The sequence below is a fragment of the Ruditapes philippinarum genome, unplaced genomic scaffold, assembly GCF_026571515.1.
Source record: "Ruditapes philippinarum isolate M1 unplaced genomic scaffold, ASM2657151v2 ctg630_1_1_1_1, whole genome shotgun sequence".
Lineage (NCBI taxonomy): Eukaryota > Metazoa > Mollusca > Bivalvia > Venerida > Veneridae > Ruditapes > Ruditapes philippinarum.
In genome coordinates this window covers 6,573-34,140 of record NW_026857642.1, presented here as the reverse complement: position 1 = coordinate 34,140, position 27,568 = coordinate 6,573, and the positions used below count along the sequence as shown (strand labels likewise).

Here is a 27,568-nt window from a genome sequence, read left to right as displayed (position 1 = left end):
GATATGTCAAAGTAAACAATGTATATATCTAATCAAGTGATATGTCACAGAAAACAATTTATGTATCTAATCAAGTGATAAATCACAAAAAGCAATGTATATATCTAATCAAGTGCTATGTCAAAGTAAACAATATACATATCTAATCAAGTGCTATGTCGAAGTAAACAATGTATATATCTAATCAAGTGCTATGTCAAAGTAAACAATGTACATATCTAATTTAGTGATATGTCAAAGTAAACAATGTATATATCTAATCAAGTGATATGTCACAGAAAACAATTTATGTATCTAATCAAGTGATAAATCACAAAAAGCAATGTATATATCTAATCAAGTGATGTGTCACAATAAACAATGTATATATCTAATCAAGTGCTATGTCAAAGTAAACAATGAACATATCTAATTTAGTGATATGTCAAAGTAAACAATGTATATATCTAATCAAGTGCTATGTCAAAGTAAACAATATACATATCTAATTTAGTGATATGTCAAAGTAAACAATGTATATATCTAATCAAGTGATAAATCACAAAAAACAATGTAAATATCTAATCAAGTGCTATGTCAAAGTAAACAATGTACATATCTAATCAAGTGATATGTCAAAGTAAACAATGTATATATCTAATCAAGTGATAAATCACAAAAAACAATGTAAATATCTAATCAAGTGATAAATTACAAAAAACAATGTATATATCTAATCAAGTGATGTGTCACAATAAACAATGTATATATCTAATCAAGTGCTATGTCACAGAAATCAATGAATATATCTAACTTAGCGATAAATTACAAAAAAAACAATGTATATATTTAATCAAGTGATATATCTCAGTAAACAATATAAAGGCTGGTTGAAAATAAATGTAAAAATATATCACAGGCTTGATGGGGAATAGAAAGTATCTAAGAATAATCTCATCAGTATACATGGTATATATTTTTATCTCTTATATAAAAAAAGACAGGGCATCATTTTATTTCTTTTAGTAATTATCAGATTTTGGACTACTGAATGGGGTCACTGTGAAAAGTTCCGTGCTGCTCTAAATTGTTAAACTTAAAATCATGAACAGATAGAGAAAGAAAAAAACATCATGAACATACATGTATGATAATGAACAATTTTTTTTTTTATCTTATTATAGAATTTAATGAAAAAAAAACACTAATGATATAAGGAAATGATTTCTACACATATGACTAGTTCTAAACAAAACCATTACAGTATTACCTTAATTTACCTAAATTAAATGATAAGACCAATTATTTCTGGACGGATACAAAATGGACAAGTGTTGATACTGACAAAACAGTCACCAGCATTATGGAGCTAAATATACATGGAGAAGTAACTGTGACTTCGCACAGTTAAATTCAGTATCGGAGGAATTCTGTTCACGCAAGATATCATGTGGCGGGCTTTTTTGCGACTTGATGCATCCTGGATAAAAGTAGCCAAAATACCGCCATATTAAACTCCCAGAGGTACATTGACAAAAAAAAGACAAATCATTTTCTACTTATATAAGAAGCAATACTTATCTATTCTTAAACATACAATACACACTTTTCCATACAAATATTTCTCCGATGAAAATCCAAGTTGGCAATGTAAACAATAATTCACGGATACGGCCCAAGTTAAACAAGAGCGCAAAAATCAGAGACTAGCGGATAAACCCGATTATCACCGAGACACGCAAAGGATTGTGGGTCTGAATCTGACTAGAATCTATTTTCGGAGCTTCCTATCTGTTGTATATATATCTCATAGAAATTTCAACATAACTTATATCAAGTATGATACTGATATCTGGTAACCCGAGTTTAATTTTCCATTACCTAACAAAACATGAGAAAAAAGTTAACAAGGAAAGGGAGAAATTTAATGAACGCATCTTCCCCCCCACCCCAACCCCCCCCCCCCCCCAAAAAAAAATCACAGAAACACCAGTACAGGCCAGCAGTCAGTCATAGGAAAGATAAAACATATGTGGAAAAAATACCTATAAGGAAGAGTGCCTATACAAATCCTGAAATTCAAGTCAAAGTTTGTCCTAATGATGTAATCAAGTGACGATATAATATAAAAGTCAAAAGCTTTAATATTAGCTTTCTATCTCACCATTGAGCTATGTTTAATAATAATCTGTCTGTATACAGACAGTCCATTGTTTGCCTGAGGAATTATTTTGATTGTAAACATATACATATATTAAAATAAACCCATTAGAAAGTCATGTAACAAAATACACTCATGCATAAAAAATCTTCAAAAAGTATACTTTACAATATAACACCAGCTTTTTATCAAGACACAAAAAATTTAACCAGGACTAAAAATCTAAATTGAAAAAGGGGCATAACTTTGCATAAAATTTTAAGGATTATGTGCCTTTTTGAAATGGCATTCATTTATGATAAAGTATAAAGTGAATAGCTTTTATAGTTTCTGAGAACATGGATCTTATCAAATATTAACCAACACTGACACCAATGCTGACGAGACAATCTTGACAATAGCTCCACTTTTTTTCTTCAAAAAATTGAAATGAAAATCAAATTTAGTAATGATTTCTATTGAAAACTAAAATATTAATCATATATGAATCAGACTTAAGATAACTTTATCTTTGATTGTATCATTCATTTTACACTACATTGTATGCTTTATATTTTCTGACATTGATAACCTATATATATATATAGCCTTGCTAACCCTTGAGTTTCAGTTACATAACACTGCATGCCTGACTAGTCTGACGTTTAAGTCCACCAGGTTTCTGATCACCGATGTTACGTCGGAACAATTTTTTCTGTTTGTTTTGTTCAATCGGAGCTTTCTGTTCCTTGCTCTCTGCTTCTATAGGAGCGTAACTTTCTGGTATATCTAAATAGTAAAAAGCAATACATTAATGTAACAAGTGAAGGTGACACCCTACAATATAATCTATATAGCTGTTAGCATATTTCTGTCAAGAAACTGATAAAATATAACTACTTTTGAAAGAAATGAATAAATTTTGGTTTATTTTCAAAAAATGCTGTAAAAGATATTCATGGGATAAGATTAAAAACGTTTCCAAGAGTAACTAAAGCTGTCACATAAGTGATGATATCCCTACCATCTCTGTGGCACAGAATTTTATGTTGGTCAATTTATCATCAATCCTTCAATGAGTCTAGGATTTAAAGTACTTACAAAAACAATGCCTTTATTTTTACCTCCTAGGGGGGCCCTTGACTCTGAGCAAGCATAGGCACAATGGTTCTGCTCACCACCTTGTTGAGGGGAACATTTGAGTTAAGTTTGAAGAAAATTATTTAAGGGGTATAGAAGTTGAGTATACAGGAAGTTGGCAGACATTTTTGCTTCAGATAAACCTTGACCTTGAGATATGAAGACAGCACCAGTGCTTAATCTGCTTAATAGGGTTCTATTTCTGTTTTTCAAAATGACATCTGTAACAAATGAGTAAATACACCTGTAAATGACTGAAATCAATATTATCTGATTGCACTGAAGTACCCTAGTTTCCATCAATTTGAGAAAAATTACAGTTACTATAGTTACCAGCTGTGGGTATAGCATTATCGGTATTGAACTTGACTGCATATCTTTCCTCTGTCTTACTTCTCCAAGCTTTCTTATGTTTATCACACAGCCATACTACCTTTCCATTCACATGGCATCTGTAACATAATATAAGGTTATCTTACAGTGTTCCCAACAATAATATAGTTAATGACGAATACATACAGACAAAACAAATTGGGTAACTCAAAAGTGTAACATCAACTCAACTCATTTTTCTAATCGAGTATAGTTGAACTTTAAAAAAGTGTCTATCAATTGATGTCAACAATGATATGAATTGATACATTTAAAGATATGAAGTTGCAAGTTGATAACTCCTATAATTTTTATCTTAGCCATGTCCCAGGCAAATAAATCTGATGGCCAAATAGGCTTATTCAAGCAAACCTCTTTCAGTTTGTTGTGGCCATGGTATAAAAATGGACAACAAAGACAAATCAAAAGATAGGTGTATCAATCACATTAATTGTTAAGATAGAAGTAAACAGTTAGACAGATACCTGTATAGACCGGCCATAGACCTAACATAAAAAGTTAGATAGATACCTGTATAGACCGGCCATAGACCTAGTAAACAGTTAGACAGATACCTGTATAGACCGGCCATAGACCTAGCATAAACAGTTAGACAGATACCTGTATAGACCGGCCATAGACCTAGTAAACATTTAGACAGATACCTGTATAGACCGGCCATAGACCTAGCATAAACAGTTAGACAGATACCTGTAAAGACCGGCCATAGACCTAGCATAAACAGTTAGACAGATACCTGTATAGACCGGCCATAGACCTAGTAAACAGTTAGACAGATACCTGTATAGACCGGCCATAGACCTAGCATAAAAAGTTAGATAGATACCTGTATAGACCGGCCATAGACCTAGTAAACAGTTAGACAGATACCTGTATAGACCGGCCATAGACCTAGCATAAACAGTTAGACAGATACCTGTATAGACCGGCCATAGACCTAGTAAACAGTTAGACAGATACCTGTATAGACCGGCCATAGACCTAGCATAAACAGTTAGACAGATACCTGTATAGACCGGCCATAGACCTAGCATAAACAGTTAGACAGATACCTGTATAGACCGGCCATAGACCTAGTAAACAGTTAGACAGATACCTGTATAGACCGGCCATAGACCTAGCATAAAAAGTTAGATAGATACCTGTATAGACCGGCCATAGACCTAGTAAACAGTTAGACAGATACCTGTATAGACCGGCCATAGACCTAGCATAAAAAGTTAGATAGATACCTGTATAGACCGGCCATAGACCTAGTAAACAGTTAGACAGATACCTGTATAGACCGGCCATAGACCTAGCATAAAAAGTTAGACAGATACCTGTATAGACCGGCCATAGACCTAGCATAAAAAGTTAGATAGATACCTGTATAGACCGGCCATAGACCTAGCATAAACAGTTAGATAGATACCTGTATAGACCGGCCATAGACCTAGTAAACAGTTAGACAGATACCTGTATAGACCGGCCATAGACCTAGCATAAACAGTTAGACAGATACCTGTATAGACCGGCCATAGACCTAGCATTGTCTTGCTGCATCACCGTTGTACGAAGGTTCAAATATTCCTCCTTGAAGTCACCACCACTCTTTATACCAATCTATATAAATATATCAGAAACTACATGTATAATATTTCTTTTCAAGTTTTGAAAAAAAACAACAATTTAGTAACTTTCTAAAATGTTTCAATATCTAACACTTGTGTTGCCATTATGAAGAATTCTCCAAATTTGTTCTTTAATAACAAACAACCAAGGTTGTAAACAGTGTTAAGGTAAGATAATAATTAGTTTATTCAACTGTTTTGTCATTAAGTTATACATACAATTGTATCTTAATAATTAGAATTTGTATTATTAAAAAACATTTACTCAATTACTCATAAATTATCAAGTTGAGATTAACATTCTTGTAAACTGCACAATGATTTTTATTTGTTTGGATCATCAGACCAAACAAATAATGGTAGCGAAATTTCAGACTCTAATGCTGTTAATTGCAAGTGCTGAAAGTAGTCCGCTTTTTTGAAGCGGTTACTTCCCTTTATATGTAACACTTAGGCCGAAAATTTAAGGGGAGATCACTGCGTAAATATGGTCACATGACAGGCGGAATAATTTTCAAGCAAAATAATTCCCGAATAGTCGAAGATTTCTAATATTGTTTTATTCTTTATAGATAAACATGCTTATAGTAAGCGCCATGATTATTTACACAAGTGTTAAACAACAGTTAGCGTCGTTACAAACCCTAACTAGAATAATATGATTTTCTTCAGACCGTAATTATGTAAATCCACCGTGGTCGAGGGGTTTGTGTTCTCGCTTAGAAAGCGAGAGGTCTGGAGTTCAAAGCCCAGTTAAGACAACTCATTTTTTTTTAAAATTGTTTAAGTCAAATAAACATTGGATCAAATATCAGTGTTGCAATTAGTCTTATAGCCAATCTACTACAATTAAAACGCTGGAAAGCATTGTTGGCACTATACAAAAACAAATTGTTTTATAATCTCACAACCTTCACCTTTCTGACATTCTGAGACCCAAACAAATTCAGCGCCTTCTGTGCTTTGATTTAGTTATGCTGTTGAACAAAACTGAGGAACAGATGGTCTCAACTAAGGACTTATCTGAGGTGAATAATACATATACACATAGTTTTAAGGTGTAAATTTAGGTAAACAATGAATGAGACGCTATTGTCAACCTAATCTTACCTTCATTACTTTCCTTATCTCTATGCCAAAAAGTGGACTGAATGACCAGTGGGGTATTTTCTAAATAACAGTATGTTAATCGAATGATACAGTAACTCTCATAAATATACAGAATGATATAGAGAAATTAATGTATCATGACTAACCTCTTCGAGTCGTTGTTGAAGTATTTCACCCTCTGGTTTTGTGAGACAGTCTAACTGAATGTTACTGTATTTCATGATGGTGTACAGTCTAGTAAGGTATGGGGCAGAGGTTTCAATCAACTGCTGCTCACCTTCAAGGTCAAGGTCAGGAAATGTTGTATAGTTGGGCATTACATGCCAACCCTGAAAACATATCACACAAGTGTACCACTCACAATTATTTTAGAAATTCACCAATATTAACTCAGGTGTTATCATTCACAAATATTTTGAAATAGTATTACATTAAGAAAGTATATCTCTATACAGCCAGAATAGATCAGTATCCTAGGATTGTGCCAGATAAAGAATGGAGACAGTAAAAACAGAATAGTATAATCTTCATTTCTTAAACAAACTTTTCTTAAATAGCAAAACTCATTAAAAATATTACAAATAATATATTAATGAAATATTTACCTCAACATGTTCACACATTAGTCGGAAGCAATATTTGGACTTGAGAGGTGGCCTTATATTTTCTGCTTTCTCCTGGATAAAAAAAACCATTGATAAATAAGTATAGTCTACTCTGTCTACTAAAATTAGTCAGGGGGTTTGGGGTAAAATCTCTCTGAACAATACCTTTATTATGTATGTGTAATGCTATATGGATTTTATAGATTTTTTATTGTCTGTGAACTTACTCAGACACTGTAAGTATATTGTAAACAAATTATGATATAACTAGAAATGTATCCATGGCAAATGTATGCCTTTGTTAGACTAATGACTCACACAGTGACAGCTAGACAGATAGATGGACAAGGGAATATTTATATGCCCTAGAGGCCCTCCCCTAAGTTGGGACATATTTATATAAACTGTCATTTGCCCACTTTTAACACTTAATTAACACACTGACACATATAATACTACTACATTCAAACATTAAATAAACCTTATGAATAACAGATTTTAAAATACAAGGTACACCAACAAGGTAAACAAATGAAAAAGATTACAGTCAAATGCTATATTGTTGAATGCCCATAGATCTATTACATAAGTAACAACATCAAACATATATGAAATATAAACTATAAATGAGCCGCGTCACCACAAAACCAACATAATGTGTTTGCGACCAGCATGAATCCAGACCAGCCTGCGCATCCGCGCAGTCTGATCAGGATCCATGCTGTTCACTATCAGTTTCTCTACTTGTTATAGGGTTTGTAAGCAAACAGCATGGATCCTGATCAGACTGCGCGGATACACAGGCTGGTCTGGATCCATGCTGGTCGCAAACGCATTATCTTGGTTTTGTCGTGATGTGGCTCAAATATATAAGGTTATACCTGTTTTTGTTCAGCGCTGGTACTGGCATCATCCTCTTTCTTCTTATCATCTTCACTATTTTTTTCATCTTCCTTCCTTAATAACTCCCAATCTTGTTTCTCCTTATCAGTTATAAAGTCCACTATGAAGAGATTTGGGTATGCTTCCATATCTATACTGATGAACGAGTTCGTGATATGTCGTAAAAACTTTCTCTGAGTCAATTCTAACACTTCCTGTAAATTTCAATTAGAACAAAAAAATAAAAAATTTCATCAGATTCATATACAATGTACATGTATTTTGCTGTTGAGATGATGCTGTTTCCAATGCATTTAAACAACTGTTTACCTCATTTCAATTACTCTTAAATGCACACTATACCCCATACAAAGATTTTATCTTTATTTCTCAAAAGCTTTTCATGTTTTGTGCACTTTTATAATTTCCAAAAAGTTACTCATTGGCCAATACCGTATCTGAACCATCTTTTCTTCTGTTGCTTTGAAGTCTTTGTTTACATTTTACAAGTTTTATGACAAATAATTTCACACTAAGCACTACTATCCTTGGGAAACAAGCACCTTATATGTTCTAAATCCATTATCTAAACAAGAAAAAATAAGATGTTTGTCATTTCAAAGATTACCTTTCCGAGGTGTAAGAAATCTCATTTGTGAGATTGTAGGCAATTCCAAACTACTTCCTGAATTAAAACGTTTTGATCTAATAAGATCACACAACGTTTAAATAAGTTCTATGGAACAGTTTTTATTGTGCCTATATGTCTATATAATAATTGGAAAGATATCCTCAAAATAAAAATAAATTATATAATTTACCAATGGAAATTACTCAAAAATTATGCAAAAAAAGTACTTTGGCTTAGAACTTAGAATTTTCCAAAATGAAATCTACTCATTGTCAAATTTGAAGTTGACACATAATTTCAATTATTTCAAGTATGAAAATTACAAAGGGCAATAATAATGCATTAAAGAATCATTGTTTTTACCATTACATTTCAACCAACAGTGAGTTTTATCTTTATATAAAATTTCACATTGATACTTCCATTAATTTTTGAATTATGACAAGCCAATAAATTGTTTGAAAAATTACAATCATTTCAAAATTATGCCAAAGAGAGTTATGGCTCTTATAAATTAATTTTTGTTCTAATTGTGACTTATCAATCTTTGAAAAACCCCAGATGATACCTCAAATATTTCTTGGACAAACAAAACTAGATGTGCGGCCTGACAGAAAAGCAGGCTGATCTCAATTTACGAAATTTGGTGATATTGTAAATAACTGTATAACTTCAGTACTTAATGTAACTGTATAACTTAAGTATTTATTGTAACTGTATAACTTTAGTATTTAATGTAACTGTACAACTTAAGTATTTAATGTAACTGTACAACTTAAGTATTTAATGTAACTGTATAACTTTAGTATTTAATGTAACTGTATAACTAAAGTATTTAATGTAACACTGAAGTATTTAATGTAACTGTATAACTTTAGTGTTTAATGTAACTGTATAACTTTAGTATTTAATGTAATTGTATAACTTTAGTATTTAATGTAACTGTATAACTTTAGTATTTAATGTAACTGTATAACTTTAGTATTTAATGTAATTGTATAACTTTAGTATTTAATGTAATTGTATAACTTTAGTATTTAATGTAACTGTATAACTTTAGTATTTAATGTAACTGTATAACTTAGTATTTAATGTAACTGTATAACTTTAGTATTTAATGTAATTGTATAACTTTAGTATTTAATGTAATTGTATAACTTTAGTATTTAATGTAACTGTATAACTTTAGTATTTAATGTAATTGTATAACTTTAGTATTTAATGTAATTGTATAACTTTAGTATTTAATGTAACTGTATAACTTTAGTATTTAATGTAACTGTATAACTTTAGTATTTAATGTAATTGTATAACTTTAGTATTTAATGTAATTGTATAACTTTAGTATTTAATGTAACTGTATAACTTTAGTGTTTAATGTAACTTAACTTAAGTTAAATGCATCCCTATCCTAGAAAATAGAACACCTGTCCGTCTAAAGAAGAAGTAAACTTGTCAAACTATAGACAAAGGTACATCTGTCTGACTGTACTCTCAAACTGCAGACAAAAGTATATCAGTCTGTCCATTATACAGTCAAACTATAGACAAAAGTACATCTGTTCAACTGTACTATAAAAACATAGACAAAAGTACATCCGTTAAACTATACTATCAAAACATAGGAAAAAGTATCGCAAAAATCTGTTCAACTATTACCTGTAGTGCTATATTTCTCTGTTTGTCAAGATCCTGACTATCATCATTCTTCTCCTTGTTGTTGGCCATTGTTTCTTGTACTAACTTCAAAATCTGTAGATAACCAGCCTCATTATCAAATTGTAGATTTACCTTGGGACAACTGTGACCAACAGCCATTAAACCAACCTGGAAATTATAGTAAACATGTTAAATACATTGTAATAAATCAATACATCTATATCTATTATTATATATATATTTAATATTATACCATTAAACATTAAGTTCAAAATCTAAGGTGAAATCTGTTCTTTACTTTAACATAGATAATTTTCATGACAGGTATATACCACATTGTCTTTACATTATTAAATGTTAACATGTCCATCAGAAAGCTGTAAATAAATCTCCCACTTTGACTTTCAAACTATCTTAATGTTTTGACCAATTGGAAAAATATAAAGTGGACTAAAGGGTATTGTTTAGTATTTCCCAGACATGCTATTATCTTTGTACAGTAACTGATGTTAAAAGCCCTTAAATTTTGCAAATATACAAATGTAGTAAATGTAACATGCCTAGCAAAACTGCTAAATACTAGTTCCCCAATTTTGGACATGGACTATTCATTGGTACCCTGGTATTATACTGTATCCATTTTTGTGATTATCAGTTAAATATTAGGACTTCAAAACTGTAATTTCAGAAATTCTGTCAACATGATATACAACCATGATCAATGGCAAGATTTTTTAATGCCAATTAACAACAAGAGGGCCATGATGGCCCTGAGGTCGCTCACCTGTATATAGGCCCCCAACCCCCCCACCCCCAACGTTGCAGGGCCAATTTAACCCAAGGGCTTTTATTTGCACAAACTTGGTAGACACCCATAAGAAGATGTTTCATGCTAAACATCTAAGCTCTAGCTCATTGGGCTTTTTAAAAGAAGATTTTTCTTAAGTTTTTACTATACACATATAGTTAAAAACAATGACACCCCTGGGGCCGGGCCAGTTTTGACCCCAGGGCTTTTATTTGAACAAACTTTGTAGACACTTACTAGAAGATGTTTCATGCTTTACATCTAAACTCTAGCTATTTGGGTTTTTTCAAAGAAGATTTTAAGTTTTTGCTATACACATATAAAGAAATTCAATGACCCCGGGGCGGGGCCAATTTTGACCCCAGGTCTTTTATTTGAACAAACTTTGTAGACACTCACTAAAAGATGTTTCATGCTTAATATCTTAACTCTAGCTATTTGGGTTTTTTCAAAGAAGATTTTTTAAGTTTTTGCTATACACATATAAGGAAAATCAATGACCCCCGGGGCGGTGTCAATTTTGACCCTAGGGCTCTTATTTGAACAAACTTGGTAGACACCTATTAGAACATGTTTGATGCTAAATATCTTAGCCATAGCTCTTTGAGTTCTTTAAAAGAAGATTTTTTAAGTTTTTACTATATGCATATAGGGAAAATCAATGACCCCCCGGGCGGGGCCAATTTTGACCGTAGGGCTTTTATTTGAACAAACTTGGTAGACACCCATTAGAACATGTTTCATGCTAAATATCTTAGCTCTAGCTCTTTTGGTTCTTTAAAAGAAGATTTTTTAAGTATTTACTATATGCATATAGGGAAAATCAATGACCCCGCGGGGCGGGGCCAATTTTGACCCCAGGGCTTTTATTTGAACAAACTTGGTAGACACTCACTAGAAGATGTTTCATGCCAAATATGTAAGCTCTAGCTCTTATGGTTTTTTAAAAGAAGATATTTAAAGTTTTTTCTTTCAGTTGCCATGGCAATCAGAGTTCTGCATGGAATTAAATTCTTCGAACAATTTTTAAAGGTGACTACCAAAGGAACATTCCTGTGAAGTTTGGATGAAATTGGCTTAGTGGTTTATGAGGAGATGTCATTTAAAGTAAAAGTTTATGGACGGACGACGGACGGACGCTGGACGGACGGACGACGGACGAAAAGCGATCACAAAAGCTCACCCTGTCACTTTGTGACAGGTGAGCTAAAAATAATAAATAACAGGATGTAACACTATAATACATGATATGTAAATCTATTGTTTAATAGTTCTACAATACTCTATCGCATTGTGAAACTCTGCTGAATAAACTAAATTTAGCTCAAGAAATAAAACATTACTACATGTACTATATACATGTACTATATACCTCTTTTCTCTCCCATTCGTAACCCGTGCCAACCACCACTATTATTGTAGGAACACGTAAAGTGATCAAACTTTGTCTAAACTCCATCACACAATTCTTGGATTCTGCATACTACAAAATTTATGTCATACATATTAAATTTTAAATGAAAAATCCAACAAAAAAGGGGTGATTTTTCTGATGGGTAGACAAAGCAAAAGAAGTTATTTCTTATGACACTGAGGTTTTGTACTAAATAAAGCATGCCATGACAATATAACAACAAAATTGTATTAAAGTAATTAACAATCATAAACAGAGACATTTTTTATCATTTGACTAATAATTAATTAAATATATGATAATTACCTCATCAGAAACAAAAGCTACCATAACTTTAGCTTCTCTCAGTCCGTCTGCTATAGATGTGTACAAACCAAGCTGAATAATGATAGAGAAAAGTCATGTATATTGTAATTCATTTACTTGCAGTTTCAAATTTCACAAAGGGGCATAAATCAGGTAAATTCAATGTCATGCAAGAGTTACAGTCCTTATACAGTTACAAATAAACTTCCAAATATAATATCAAAGACATGTACCAAGTAAGAAGCAAATATCTGTAGAGACTGATGAGACTTGATATTGAACAATTTGTATGACTTTGACCAAAATGTTACACTGATGGCGAGGTCAGTAGGATAGCCCGACAGTTCTTAGAATAATGAAACACACATGACAACAAGACATACTACTTTGGAAAAGTTTAATATAATTAAACAAGATATGAAATCAACTTACCCCACCCACTCTCTCAACATCAATCCAACATCCGATGCCTTTATCAGCTAGGAATTTCTTCACAACTCTTGGATCACCTCCTGACCACCCTAAAGCATTTTCCTTAGCTCTTGACCCTTTAGCTATTGCTTCATGAGAGTTTGTCCAGCAATAACTGATGAAACATTCTGGTACTTCTTCCTTGATCTAGCATACCACAAAAAACAACAAGTGTTATTCTTCTGTATATAAATGATTCACAGGTTCTATAATAATTATTCTATGTTACATCCTTTAAGCTTTTATCAAAAAGAAAATATATAAGCTACCTACAATATGACTTACAAATGTATGTGTTCAACACTTAGAAAGATAAAGGTAAAATAACAAGAATAAAGATCAACAAGGCAAAGGCAACGTTCACAGGACGCCGCCCCCGGACACCAAGAAGGTACCAAACAAGTACCTGGAGTGGACACAAGGGGAAAGGGGCGGGACATGTAATGTGAAATAATATAAACAAAAACAGGCCCATAAGGGAACCAAAGGGAAAAGGGCTGTACGGGTGAAAAGGCGGGGGGGGAGTGGGGTCAAAAATGGAAGAGGGTGGGAAAGAGAAAATACCTACCGTTAATGACAATCCAACGAGACAGACATCACAAAACAGGTAAACATCCAAAAACAAGTAACAATACAGACAAGAAAAACACGTGAAGGAACACAAAGGGTAAGTCTGTATTATAAATAACTAACACTGACATTAAGTACTTTAGGATGCTATAAATATTACAAATGGCAAATATAAAAAGAAATATATTAATTAAACTACAAATGTGTCTATACCACACTTATTCCCTCACCCTCCATATTACATTTCAACCTTGACCTTGGTATTGTTTGCAACACATCACCTACTATTGTGATGATGTGTATAAATCTATTTTGAAATTCAATCATCATTATCAGACACTAACTCAAGCTGCACTTAAGACTATGTCAAACACACTAAGTTCATTCCCTTACTGTAACCTTGACCTTTGATTTTCTGATCTGGGTTTTGCACTTGACACATGATCTATATATGATCTATCTTCATGTGTACCAATTTATCTTAAAATCCCCGGATTTTGTTTGCACACACAAACACACATTTGGAAAAAGTGACACTAACTGCCCTTAGTCATTATTAGAACTTTAGTACTAGATTGCTTCTTAGCTAAAAGGGTTTTGTGTGGAAAGGAAAAGCTTTATTGATATTTAATGATGAGATAAAACTGGAAGTAAAATATTACTGGGATATATGATGATAGAGAATGATTTGTTCTAGCTCAATACAAGATTTAAGGAAGGCAAATAACATGTTCTCATTTAAAGTCTAGGATTTTTTTTCAAGAAATATTTTATAAGTATATCCCAATGATACATTTATATTGTTTTTATCAATAAATTTGAAAAACTTAAAGACAATTAACCCACTGTAGCCTTATTAACTTTAAAAAGTTTTAACCTAGTAAATTATCTGAAAAATGTAACAAATTACTCATATATTTTTTATCTACATATTTTTACTGTAAAGGAGAGGTAGTGGAACATTTCATCATTATATATAAAACATTAAAAAAAATATTTTACCTTTTTCTTACTTTCATCTTTCTTTTTGATAGCCACAAATAATTCCTTAATCTTGTGCTGATATCTGTCTATCTTTGTCATATCCACAAATACCTGATCAATATATACAGAGGAACATTTTAACTTTGTCATATCCACAAATACCTGATCAATATATACAGAGGAACATTTTAACTTTGTCATATCCACAAATACCTGATCAATATATACAGAGGAACATTTTAACTTTGTCATATCTACAAATACCTGATCAATATATACAGAGGAACAATTTATCTTTGTCATATCCACAAATACCTGATCAATATATACAGAGGAACATTTTATCTTTGTCATATCCACAAATACCTGATCAATATATACAGAGGAACAATTTATCTTTGTCATATCCACAAATACATGATCAATATATACAGAGGAACATTTTATCTTTGTCATATCCACAAATACCTGATCAATATATACAGAGGAACAAATTTAAATTTGTCATATCCACAAATACCTGATCAATATATACAGAGGAACTTTTCATATCTACAAATACCTGATCAATATATACAGAGGAACATTTTAACTTTGTCATATCCACAAATACCTGATCAATACATACAGAGGAACATTTTATAAATAGCAATAATAATTACATCAGTCAGTATTGTGTACTACATACAGGTATATGTATATGACAAGTAGTTTTCTTTCTTTTAAAACAAAACAAATTTATTTACAATACAGACTACACACCACATAACTCAATAAAAAGATAACTCAGAGTTATGGGACCTGAGCCTTTCATGTTAGATAATCACCAAATACAAGTCTGTGAAAGTTCAACCCATTTACTTAAGTTGCACACAAAAACTTAACCAAAGTGTAATGGTGATGCCAACATGAGTACAAAAGCTCTCCCTATTTTTCAAATATCTGTGCTAAAATCTTATTATGTATAAGCCAATGAAAACCTCAGTCACCATGGTTGGCAAAATTTATATTTAAAAAAAATGTTAAGTGACTAAATTCTAGACATAGTAATTATTTGACTAAGCACTAAAATGCTGATGACTGAACAATGTTGAAATCAAAGCACATTTACCATGAGAGTTTACCCAATAACCAATAAGCATATTTAGATGAAAAGATATAATATACTTATCACCAAGTGGCATATTTAGATGAGAAGACATAGTATACCTTATCACCAAGTTGCATATTTAGATGAGAAGATATATTTTACCTCATAACCAAGTGGCATATTTAGATGAGAAGATATGGTATACCTCATAACCAAGTGGCATATTTAGATGAGAAGATATGGTATACTTCATCACCAAGTGGCATATTTAGATGAGAAGATATATTTTACCTCATCACCAAGTGGCATATTTAGATAAGAATATATATTTTACCTCATCACCAAGTGGCATATTTAGATAAGAAGATATATTTTACCTCATCACCAAGAGGCATATTTAGATGAGAAGATATAGTTTACCTCATCACCAAGTGGAATATTAAGATGAGAAGATATGGTATACCTCATAACCAAGTGGCATATTTAGATGAGAAGATATGGTATACTTCATCACCAAGTGGCATATTTAGATGAGAAGATATATTTTACCTCATCACCAAGTGGCATATTTAGATAAGAATATATATTTTACCTCATCACCAAGTGGCATATTTAGATAAGAAGATATATTTTACCTCATCACCAAGAGGCATATTTAGATGAGAAGATATAGTTTACCTCATCACCAAGTGGAATATTTAGATGAGAAGATATAGTATACCTCATCACCAAGTGGAATATTTAGATGAGAAGATATAGTTTACCTCATTACCAAGTGGAATATTTAGATGAGAAGATATAGTATACCTCATCACCAAGTGGAATATTTAGATGAGAAGATATGGTATACCTCATCACCAAGTGGCATATTTAAATGAGAAGATATAGTTTACCTCATCACCAAGTGGAATATTTAGATGAGAAGATATAGTATACCTCATTACCAAGTGGAATATTTAGATGAGAAGATATAGTTTACCTCATCACCAAGTGGAATATTTAGATGAGAAGATATAGTTCGGCTCATCACCAAGTGGAATATTTAGATGAGAAGATATAGTATACTGCGAATTCACTTATATTCTTGGGCATGAAATTTCGTGGTTTTATCAAAACGGGCATTTTCGTGGGTTCTTAAATTCGTGGATTTTCATTTTCTTGTAAAATTTTTTAGTAACTTTAACTTAATCGCCGAACATTTTTACTTACAGCATGTACATATCTTTACGTGTCACACAACGCTTGTCAATAAATTTAATCCTTGCCTCTGGGCATAACTCTTACATGTCTAATATAGCACAGTTCACTGTCGATAACTGGCTGCAATAAACACATTCATGTGACATGATATGCACCTCCATTAGACACATAGCCCCTGTACTTCGCCGATGTAAACATCGCATAATTTATACGACACCTTACACGTTTTAACCAGCGAGTTTAAAAAGTTTACACCCTGAATTGGTCTTACCATATTTGACAGTAACTACACGCAACATCACAGCGACTGTGTAAATTTACATGCATATAAATTAAAATGAGTAAATAACATGAGTATGAGTGGATCTAGAAAAAGTCGGTGGCGACTTTGATGTTTATGTAAAAGCATTCGCACAAATACAGATTAAAAATTTATTTAAACTGGATCATTTAAAAACGTCAAAAGAATGTACAATTCATCTGTTTTAGTGATTGTATTTTTTATAGTTTTGTGTACTTACGACATTAATATCTAAGACTTGTTTTAAACTGACATTTTTTATAAGCGCTAATTATTGGATTGCCTGGGTTCCCATATTTACTCGATTATGTCAAGTATTCTAACAACGATCAGGTGTGAATATGCGACCGACATTTGTGACAGTAAACTGAGGACATATAATCGAGTTTCTTTCAAGTTTCTTAAATATTTAATCTGTCACTAACCTGGTTATCTTTACTGTATGTATATACATCCATTTCACGAAAATCGGCCGGAAAAGAACCAATGCATGTTTGTAATATATAGAACAGAGACATGGTAAGAAGTATTTGTTGGGATAAAATTTCGTCGGATCTTAAATTCGTGGATTGACCTACCCACGAAAACAACGAAAATTTGTGCCCCACGAATAATAATGATTTTACAGTACCTCATTACCAAAAGGCATATTTAAATGAGAAGATATAGTTTACCTCATTACCAAGTGGAATATTTAGATGAGAAGATATAGTTTACCTCATCACCAAGTGGCATATTTAGATGAGAAGATATAGTTTACCTCATCACCAAGTGGAATATTAAGATGAGAAGATATAGTTCACCTCATCACCATGTGGCATATTTAAATGAGAAGATATAGTATACCTCATTACCAAGTAGCATATTTAGATGAGAAGATATAGTTTACCTCATCACCAAGTGGCATATTACCATGAGAAGATATAGTTTACCTCATCACCAAGTGGCATATTTAGATGACAAGATATAGTTTACCTCATCACCAAGTGGCATATTTAGATCTCCTTTCTGCCAGTTCTTTGTCTGACCAAGCAGTAGTAGCAATATTGGTCTTTGAAGTACATCTTTTGTGTAGAGCAGTAATTTCTTACACACATCATCGTTAGCAAAGTTATCAGACAGACCAAACACTATTACATCATTAGCTTTGATTGACAATGTCAGAGCTTCCATGTCAGATGACTCAGGCTGATCTGTGTATGACCTACATGTACAATCATCAGATTAGCTAAATCACTTATTGAATATAATGTTATATACATAATAAATACCTAACGTTCTTTTCACACATCAGAACTGAAAATTGGCAAATTTCATTTGGTTGAGTCCAATATGAATTATACATGTTACCTCCCCCCAGTCTTTAATTGAGCAAAGCCCTTTATTCCTGATTTAACATTTTGAACTTCGATTATGACAGGTAAATCTGAGATGTGTAGATCTGACACTATATAAACATACAGTTATATATACACTTACACTTTGAGGTCATCTTGAGACCTCATATCTGCTAATATAGTTCCAGGATGAACACATTTCTCTGCATCCTTCAAGTCTGGTACGTCTTTAGTAGAGTAAACAAAGAAGACAGAGACCGTTTTCTCCTGTGTGAGGTCAATGAGTTCACGAACACTGTTACGTAGATGACTGTCTACCTCATCCATCTTATCTGATGGCATAGCATCTACAATATACAAATATGTACAAGCCTCTTAAATACATTTTTACAACAGTTTATACAACATCTGGAATATACAAGTTTATACAACATCTGAAATATATACAAGCCTCTTAAATACATTTATACAAGTCTATACAACATCTGAAATATATACAAGCCTCTTAAATACATTTATACAAGTTTATACAACATCTAAAATATACAAGTACATACAACATCTAAAGTGAACATTGTCAAGACCTGCAAGTTGGACTTTTCTCATATTGATTTTTGTGAAAATAAATTTTACCTTTAATCTCCTGTAATGACAGCATATGGAAGAATTTCTCACACTGTAGGAATGGAACATTAAGTTCTAGAGCTCTTTTGACCTTCTGATATGACATCATACTTGGATCCTTCACATTCTAGAAAATTATAATCAAAGTATGGTTTTAATAGTATACAAGCTTTTTTTCCAAGATAAAAAATGATTAACATGATGTACAGGCAATATATAAATAATCATTGTGAAATACAGTAAAACTACTTCTGCGTAATTATAAAATCATATTCAATTCAGGGCCGGCAAAATCAATTGTCCGAGTTGCCCGAGTCGTAAAATTGTAGGTCCGGGCAAGTAAAATTCTGCAGTTTACTTGTCCGTGGACAAGTAAATTTCTGCAACTAAAAGAAAAAATTCTGTAGAAAAAATCTAGTTTAGTTTCTAAATCAGAAGGAAAATCACACATTTGATACGAAAACTAGCGTCATTCATGAGGGCATTCCGTGCATATTAGGGTGTTACTATTTTAAGTGTTTACATAAATAGCGACCAACCAGGCTTGGGGTTTTCCTTACGTCATGCAGTTACTGCATGCCCGCGGCAATTAACTAATTATTGAGGGTACATGTTTGTTTTGGTTTATGTCTGCCGACTTAGCCTCTGCAATCAAATATTTTCGGTAGCAACGGGGTTCTGCCATAAAATTGAATTGGAAGTTGTGGTCTTTTCAAGCGCATTTATTGTTTAGATAGCAGACACAGCATCAATCCCGCAACAATTGTCTTTGAAATACGCTGTGTTATTTAAGAAAATTAAATACTTTGTATAGCTTTTCCAGGTCAATCGGGAATATTTACGCTCATATCGGCAATTTGACTGCTTGAATTTATGTGGACAAAGTCATTTTATAATTTATTTTATGTAAAGATTTCTTGTGAAAATGCCTTTGTTTTTGAATGTCTAATACTGGTGTTAATGTATACATGTCAGTTTCATCGTCGCCGATGATGATGTCAAAATTTTCACAATTCATCTGCTGCAACCAAGCGTATATACGTATATGATATTACATTCTGTGGCAATCATAATTATATCGTTAAAACAAGAGGGCCATGATGGCCCTGAAGTCGCTCACCTGTATATAGGCCCCTAGAGGGGGCCAGTTTAAACCCCAGGGCTTTTATTTGAACTAACTTGGTAGACACCCATTAGAAGATATTTCATGCTTAACATCCAAGGTCTAGCTGGTCAAGTTTTTTTCTTTACACATATAGTTAAAAACAATGACACACCTGGGGCAGGGCCAGTTTTGATCCAAGGGCTTTTATTTGAACACTCTTTGTAGACACTTACTAGAAAATGTTTCATGCTTAATATCTAAACTCCAGCTATTCGGGTTTTTTCAAAGAAGACTTCTAATTTTTTGCTATACACATATAAGGAAAATCAATGTCAGCCGGGGCGGGGCCAATTTTGACCCCAGGGCTTTTATTTGAACAAACTTGGTAGACAATCACTAGAAGATGTTTCATGCTTAGTATCTAAACTCTAGCTATTTGGTTTTTTTCAAAGAAGATTTTTTAAGTTTTTTCTATACACATATAAGGAAAATCAATGACCCCCAGGGCGGGGCCAATTTTGACCCCAGGGCTCTTATTTGAACAAACTTGGTAGACATCCATTAGAACATGTTTCATGCTAAATATCTTAGTTCTAGCACTTTGGGTTCTTTAAAAGAGATTTTTTAAGTTTTTACTATATGCATATAGGGAAAATCAATGACCCCCTGTGGCGGGGCCAATTTTGACCCCAGGGCTTTTATTTGAACAAACTTGGTAAACACCCATAAGAAGATGTTTCATGGTAAATATCTTAGCTCTAGCTCTTTGGGTTCTTTAAAAGAATTTTTTTTAAATTTTTACTATATGCCTATAGGTAAAATCAAAGACCCCCTGGGGCGGGGCCAATTTTGACCCCAGGGCTTTTATTTGAACAAACTTGGTAGACATCCATCAGAACATGTTTCATGCCAAATATCTAAGCTCTAGCTCTTTGGGTTTTTTTAAAGAAATTTTTTTAAGTTTTTACTTTATGCATATAGGGAAAATCAATGACCCCCTGGGGCGGGGCCAATTTTGACCCCAGGGCTTTTATTTGAACAAACTTGGTAGACATCCATTAGAACATGTTTCATGCTAAATATCTTAGCTCTAGCACTTTGGGTTCTTTAAAAGAAGATTTTTTAAGTTTTTACTATATGCATATAGGGAAAATCAATGACCCCCTGGGGCGGGGCCAATTTTGACCCCAGGGCTTTTATTTGAACAAACTTGGTAGACATCCATTAGAACATGTTTCATGCCAAATATCTAAGCTTTAGCTCTTTGGGTTTTTTAGAAGAAGATTTTTTAAGTTTTTACTATATGCATATAGGGAAAATCAATGACCCCCTGGGGCGGGGCCAATTTTGACCCTAGGGCTTTTCTTTGAACAAACTTGGTAGACACTTACTAGAAGATGTTTCATGCCAAATATCTAAGCTCTAGCTCTTTGGGTTTTTTAGAAGAAGATGTTTAAAGTTTTTTCTTTTGGTTGCCATGGCAACCAGAGTTCTGCATGGAATTAAATTCTTTGAACAATTTTTAAAGGTGACCACCAAAGGAACATTCCTGTGAAGTTTGGATGAAATTGGCTTAGTGGTTTATGAGGAGATGTCATTTAAAGCAAAAGTTTACGGACGACGGACGGACGACGGACGGACGGACGGACGGACGCCGGACGAAAAGCGATCACAAAAGCTCACCCTGTCACTTTGTGACAGGTGAGCTAAAAAGCCAGATGTCATCAATTTGACAAATCTAACTCAAGAGTACATATGATTTTTTAACAGGATTCAAATGAATATTATATAGATGAATAGAATAAGGAGTGAATAAATAAGAAATGGTACCAGCAAAATAATGAAGACAATATTTTAAAGCAATTTGAGTGCAAGGAAAACTGAAAAAGTGCTGGCAAAAGACCAATGCTCCTTCCAGTAAAATATACACAATTTGTCCATCACTGTCGTCCTACTTTAATCTACTGCTGTTAACATTTTATAAATATATTATATCATAATCATAATATATTATATTATTAAATATATGGCATAGAATGTTTAATAAAATTGAAAGAAAGTTCATAATCATATTGCTCTTCTTTATTGACATTTGCAGTTAATATTAAATATAAATAGGGACAAGTGAACATTGAGTACGGACAAGTAAATTTCTTAGGTTACTTGTCCGTGGACAAGTACAATTTTCTGAGAAATTGCCAGCCCTGTACATATATATCTAAAATATTTTACAATAATTTGTCTTCAAAATCAAAATTAAACTTTCCATGTAAGTAATGTCACAGTATTCTGGTTGTACAATCAGAACATAACCAATATCACAGTATTCTGGTTGTATAATCAGAACATAACCAATATCACTGTATTCTGGTTGTATAATCAGAACATAACCAATATCACAGTATTCTGGTTGTATAATCAGAACATAACCAATATCACAGTATTCTGGTTGTATAATCAGAACATAACCAATATCACAGTATTCTGGTTGTATAATCAGAACATAACCAATATCACAGTATTCTGGTTGTACAATCAGAACATAACCAATATCACAGTATTTTGATTGTATAATCAGAACATAACCAATATCACAGTGTTCTGGTTGTATAATCAGAACATAACCAATATCACAGTATTCTGGTTGTATAATCAGAACATAACCAATATCACAGTATTCTGGTTGTATAATCAGAACATAACCAATATCACAGTATTCTGGTTGTATAATCAGAACATAACCAATATCACTGTATTCTGGTTGTACAATCAGAACATAACCTATGTCACAGTACTCTGGTTGTATAATCAGAACATGACTGATTTCACAGTATTCTGGTTGTATAATCAGAACATAACCTATGTCATAGTATTCTGGTTGTATAATCATAACCTATGTCACAGTATTCTGGTTGTATAATCAAAACATAACTGATTTCACAGTATTCTGGTTGTATAATCAAAACATAACCTATGTCACAGTATTCTGGTTGTATAATCAGAACATGACTGATTTCACAGTATTCTGGTTGTATAATCAGAACATAACCTATGTCACAGTTTTCTGGTTGTATAATCAGAACATAACCTATGTCACAGTATCAAGGTTGTATAATCAGAACATAACCTATGTCACAGTATTATGGTTGTATAATCAGAACATAACCCAGTCTGTGCGAAAGTCCGTCGGTCCTCGGTCCTGGCTGAATAAAAATCATTCGGTCCGAGAAAAATTCCTTTCCGTCAGTCCTCATGTCCGAATAAAATTTCAAAAAGTTAAAAATATCAATGACCTGATTGATAACAAGTTCCCGGTGATGCAAAGAATTTATTAAAGAAGATATTGACCAACCTTAGATCTCTTTTGTACCTGTCAAATAAATACCAGTCAACTCTGTCTTCAAAAAGTTTCATCAGCAACGGTAAATTTTGCCGTAAATTACAGATTTTAAAACTTTGTTTTATGATGCCTGTTGAAATAGCCGATGAGTAACAATCTTGAAATAATCAAAAAATGTTTAATCTAAATTAATCAAAGTCAACAATAAGTAGAATTGTGAATGTTTCTGAAGGAAACAGACAAATTTTCAATTGTCACATATTTTCGCGATGCTGCTTTTTACAATTAAAAAAATCGTAACCAAAAGGAAACTTTGTTTTGTTAAAATGTGTGTAATAACACTTAAATGTAGTTTAAGAATTAAAATTACTAAAGATATTGTTCACATTAGTTGAGATGGAGGTATTTACCAGTATGTGTTTGTCACATACAATGAATATTTTCTTATGGGAGGGGTGTGTGTGGAGTGAATGACAGAATCTGGAATAAAACAGCATAATGGTCTGATGATGTAGGGTTTTTGAAATTATATTTCAAATCTTTTCAATCTATTTTATGGTACAGTGTATTCCATTTGGGACATACTACCATTTTCCTGAATAATAAGCTTTTTTCTCTGTTCAAACTCTGACTTTCCAAACCCAAGCTTACTCTGCTAATATACTGTATAATACATCATAATCATCAACTGCATAAATGCAGCAAAGATGGCTTAACATATTGAACGTGCTCTGTGCTCCTGCTTTTCTGTGCTTGGGAGTCCAAGGACTCCTCCTTTGAAAATCCTAGTGAGAACCCTGCTTAAGTTATTTCAATTGGTCAGCATCTTCTTATGTTTCTATATTGATGGGTCTCACTAATTTAAAGAAAGACAATCATTTTTACATTCAACCGAGTTATTATAAAATAATGCTTGAAATGTCTGGGCCGGAAAAATATCATCCGGGCCGGAAACTTGAAATGTCTGGGCCGGAAAAATATCATCCGGGCCGGAAATAAACCTAAGGGTCTCGGTCCTTGTGGCCTGAAAAAAAATTTGACTTTCGCATAGACTGATAACCAATGTCACAGTATTTTGGTCGTATAATCAGAACATAACCTATGTCACAGTATTATGGTTGTATTATCAGAAGATTACATTTGTTACAGTATTCTGGTTGTATAATCAGAACATAACCAATATCACAGTATTCTGGTTGTATAATCAGAACATAACCAATATCACTGTATTCTGGTTGTATAATCAGAACATAACTGATGTCACATTACTCTGGTTTTGTATAATCAGAACATGACTGATTTCACAGTATTCTGGTTGTATAATCAGAACATAACCAATGTCACAGTATTATGGTTGTATAATCAGAACATAACCTATGTCACAGTATTATGGTTGTATAATCAGAACATAACTGATGTCACATTACTCTGGTTTTGTATAATCAGAACATAACCAATGTCACAGTATTCTGGTTGTATAATCAGAACATAACCAATGTCACAGTATTATGGTTGTATAATCAGAACATAACCAATGTCACAATATTCTGGTTGTATAATCAGAACATAACCTATGTCACAGTATTCTGGTTGTATAATCAGAACATAACCAATATCACAGTATTCTGGTTGTATAATCAGAACATAACCTATGTCACAGTATTATGGTTGTATTATCAGAAGATTACCTTTGTTACAGTATTCTGGTTGTAGAATCAGAACGTAACCTGTGTCACAGTATTCTGGTTGTACAATCAGAACATAACCTATGCCAAAGTTTTCTGGTTACACTTTCAGAACATAACTGATGCCACAGTATTCTGGTTGTATAATCAGAACTTGACTGATTTCACAGTATTCTGGTTGTATAATCAGAACATGACTGATTTCACAGTATTCTGGTTGTATAATCAGAACATAACCAATGTCACAGTATTCTGGTTGTATAATCAGAACATAACCAATGTCACAGTATTCTGGTTGTATAATCAGAACATAACCTATGTCACATTTTTCTGGTTGTATAATCAGAACATAACCAATGTCACAGTATTCTGGTTGTATAATCAGAACATAACCTATGTCACATTTTTCTGGTTGTATAATCAAAACATATTACTCACCCTGCTCTGACAGTCCATACAGGGGATGAAGAAGTCATAATGTACACCAGAGTATGACTCCCGGATCAAAGTCTCAATCATCTCATGTACAATAAACAGGAAGTTCTCTGGTCTGAACCCTTGAGCTCTCACTATCACTTCCTGTTCACTGAAATTATATCATATTAGACAGTTAGAAAATTGTAGATAAAAATATTCAATACAAATTTTAAAATACTAGTTGGGGACCATCAACCAGACACTTTTGAACATTTTTCATAAAGATTTCTAAACTTCAAAGCTAAAGATCTGAAAATTTGTACTGCTAGGTTCTTCTCCTATCTAACAAACTAGTTTATTTCTGATTATGTAGACAATTATATCTGAGGCCCATTGAGAAGAATGTCAAAATTACCTAAATTGTCCACACTACAATATGATATGTACGGACAGAAATGTACATGACGTTGATTTAATCCAGATAAAAGCTTGTGTATTTAAATTTTTTATTTTTCACACAATAGACAATATATCAGCAGCAAATGCTGAAGTTTTGAATATTCTATTGTTTACTCTACAAATGTAAATAGCTAATACAAGGGGTTAAGTATTGCAATTTTGACGTCCAAATTTTCAACGCAACATTGTTAAAATAGACATTAAAATATCACAATTTACGATTGTAAAATGATAAATTTAATTACCAAATTATAGAAGAACATGCATATATTGATAAAAAGGCAACAGAATTATCAACAACCAAGGAACAAAGAGGAAAACTAAATCAGGAATTTTTGGGGCCGACTGGGTTAAATGGTTGTCCAGTTTTGGTGGTCTCTAACCTGTAGAGAGTAGAGAGGTCCTTACAAGTATTCATAACATATATTTCTTTGTTGCTTAAGTTCTTAATGGTGAAATCTTCCCCACAGATAAGACAGTGAGATACAACAGTGAAATACAACAATGAGATATAGCAGTGAAATACATCAGTGAAATACAAAAAGAGGATGTAGATCAATAAACATACTCATTTTGTATCATCAGAGCAATATGATTGTTCTTCTTCATAAATGATCCGGTCTTCCAGAGTAATGCCCCTTTAGAGTATTGATGAAGTCGAACCTATAATAAAGAAGATGAATAATATATCGTTAAAACAATCAAGCTCAAAGACTGTCAAATGAAAAACATTTTTCAACATGGGTAAAATTTAAACATGTCTTTTTCGAAAAAAAAGGAAAGTTTACAATATCAATGCATTTCTAACACTTAAAATTAAAAGTCATGTGTTTATCTACTCTACCAAATAGTTTAAACTTGTAGGAGACTAATTATCACAGAGATATTAGACTTCACCTATGGATTGAACATTACAAAGCCTATACCCTCCCTATTCAGCTAAGTGGACAGTCTGGTAGATACCAGAACTGTGTTGATGTACATGTTTTACCTGTGCTCGGTTAAAGAGACCAGCTGGTAGATACCAGAACTGTGTTGAGATGTACATGTTTTACCTGTGCTCGATTAAAGAGACCAGCTGGTAGACACCAGAACTGTGTTGATGTACATGTTTTACCTGTGCTCGGTTAAAGAGACCAGAACTGCGTTGATGTACATGTTTTACCTGTGCTCGGTTAAAGAGACCAGCTGGTAGATACCAGAACTGTGTTGATGTACATGTTTTACCTGTGCTCGATTAAAGAGACCAGCTGGTAGGTACTAGAACTGTGTTGATGTACATGTTTACCTGTGCTCGGTTAAAGA

General features: G+C 32.8%; 1 protein-coding gene across 2 annotated transcripts; it reads right to left on the bottom strand.

The window, feature by feature from the left end:
* Window positions 1–1,960: 1,960 nt before the first annotated feature.
* Window positions 1,961–27,341, bottom strand: LOC132750465 (uncharacterized). 2 transcript variants are annotated; one of them, XM_060740460.1, is made up of 17 exons: window positions 27,319–27,341; window positions 26,832–26,926; window positions 25,826–25,973; window positions 19,267–19,384; window positions 18,776–18,980; window positions 18,272–18,500; window positions 14,724–14,816; window positions 13,113–13,298; window positions 12,681–12,752; window positions 12,333–12,443; window positions 10,153–10,320; window positions 7,862–8,077; window positions 6,981–7,052; window positions 6,522–6,704; window positions 5,157–5,257; window positions 3,593–3,711; window positions 1,961–2,908 (listed from the first exon to the last, which is right to left on the bottom strand). In XM_060740460.1, exons 2-17 carry the CDS (start codon window positions 26,870–26,872, stop codon window positions 2,751–2,753), a joined length of 2,220 nt encoding a protein of 739 aa, XP_060596443.1. In that variant the 5' UTR covers window positions 26,873–26,926; window positions 27,319–27,341; the 3' UTR covers window positions 1,961–2,750. The 2 variants fall into 2 exon arrangements, with proteins under 2 accessions (XP_060596443.1, XP_060596444.1); XM_060740461.1 differs by lacking the exon at window positions 27,319–27,341 and adding an exon at window positions 27,255–27,282.
* Between the last annotated feature and the right edge of the window lie 227 nt (window positions 27,342–27,568).

What these genes read in the sequence shown, in the direction of transcription:
- LOC132750465 (XM_060740460.1), bottom strand. Translation starts at nt 26,872, where the DNA reads ATGAAGAAGAACAATCATATTGCTCTGATGATACAAAATGA. An exon ending in ACGAATGGGAGAGAAAAGAG is followed by an intron (nt 10,321 to 12,332) that starts GTATATAGTACA and finishes TATAATTTCCAG; the next exon opens with GTTGGTTTAATGGCTGTTGG. An exon ending in AGAGAAATATAGCACTACAG is followed by an intron (nt 8,078 to 10,152) that starts GTAATAGTTGAA and finishes TGAAATTTACAG; the next exon opens with GAAGTGTTAGAATTGACTCA.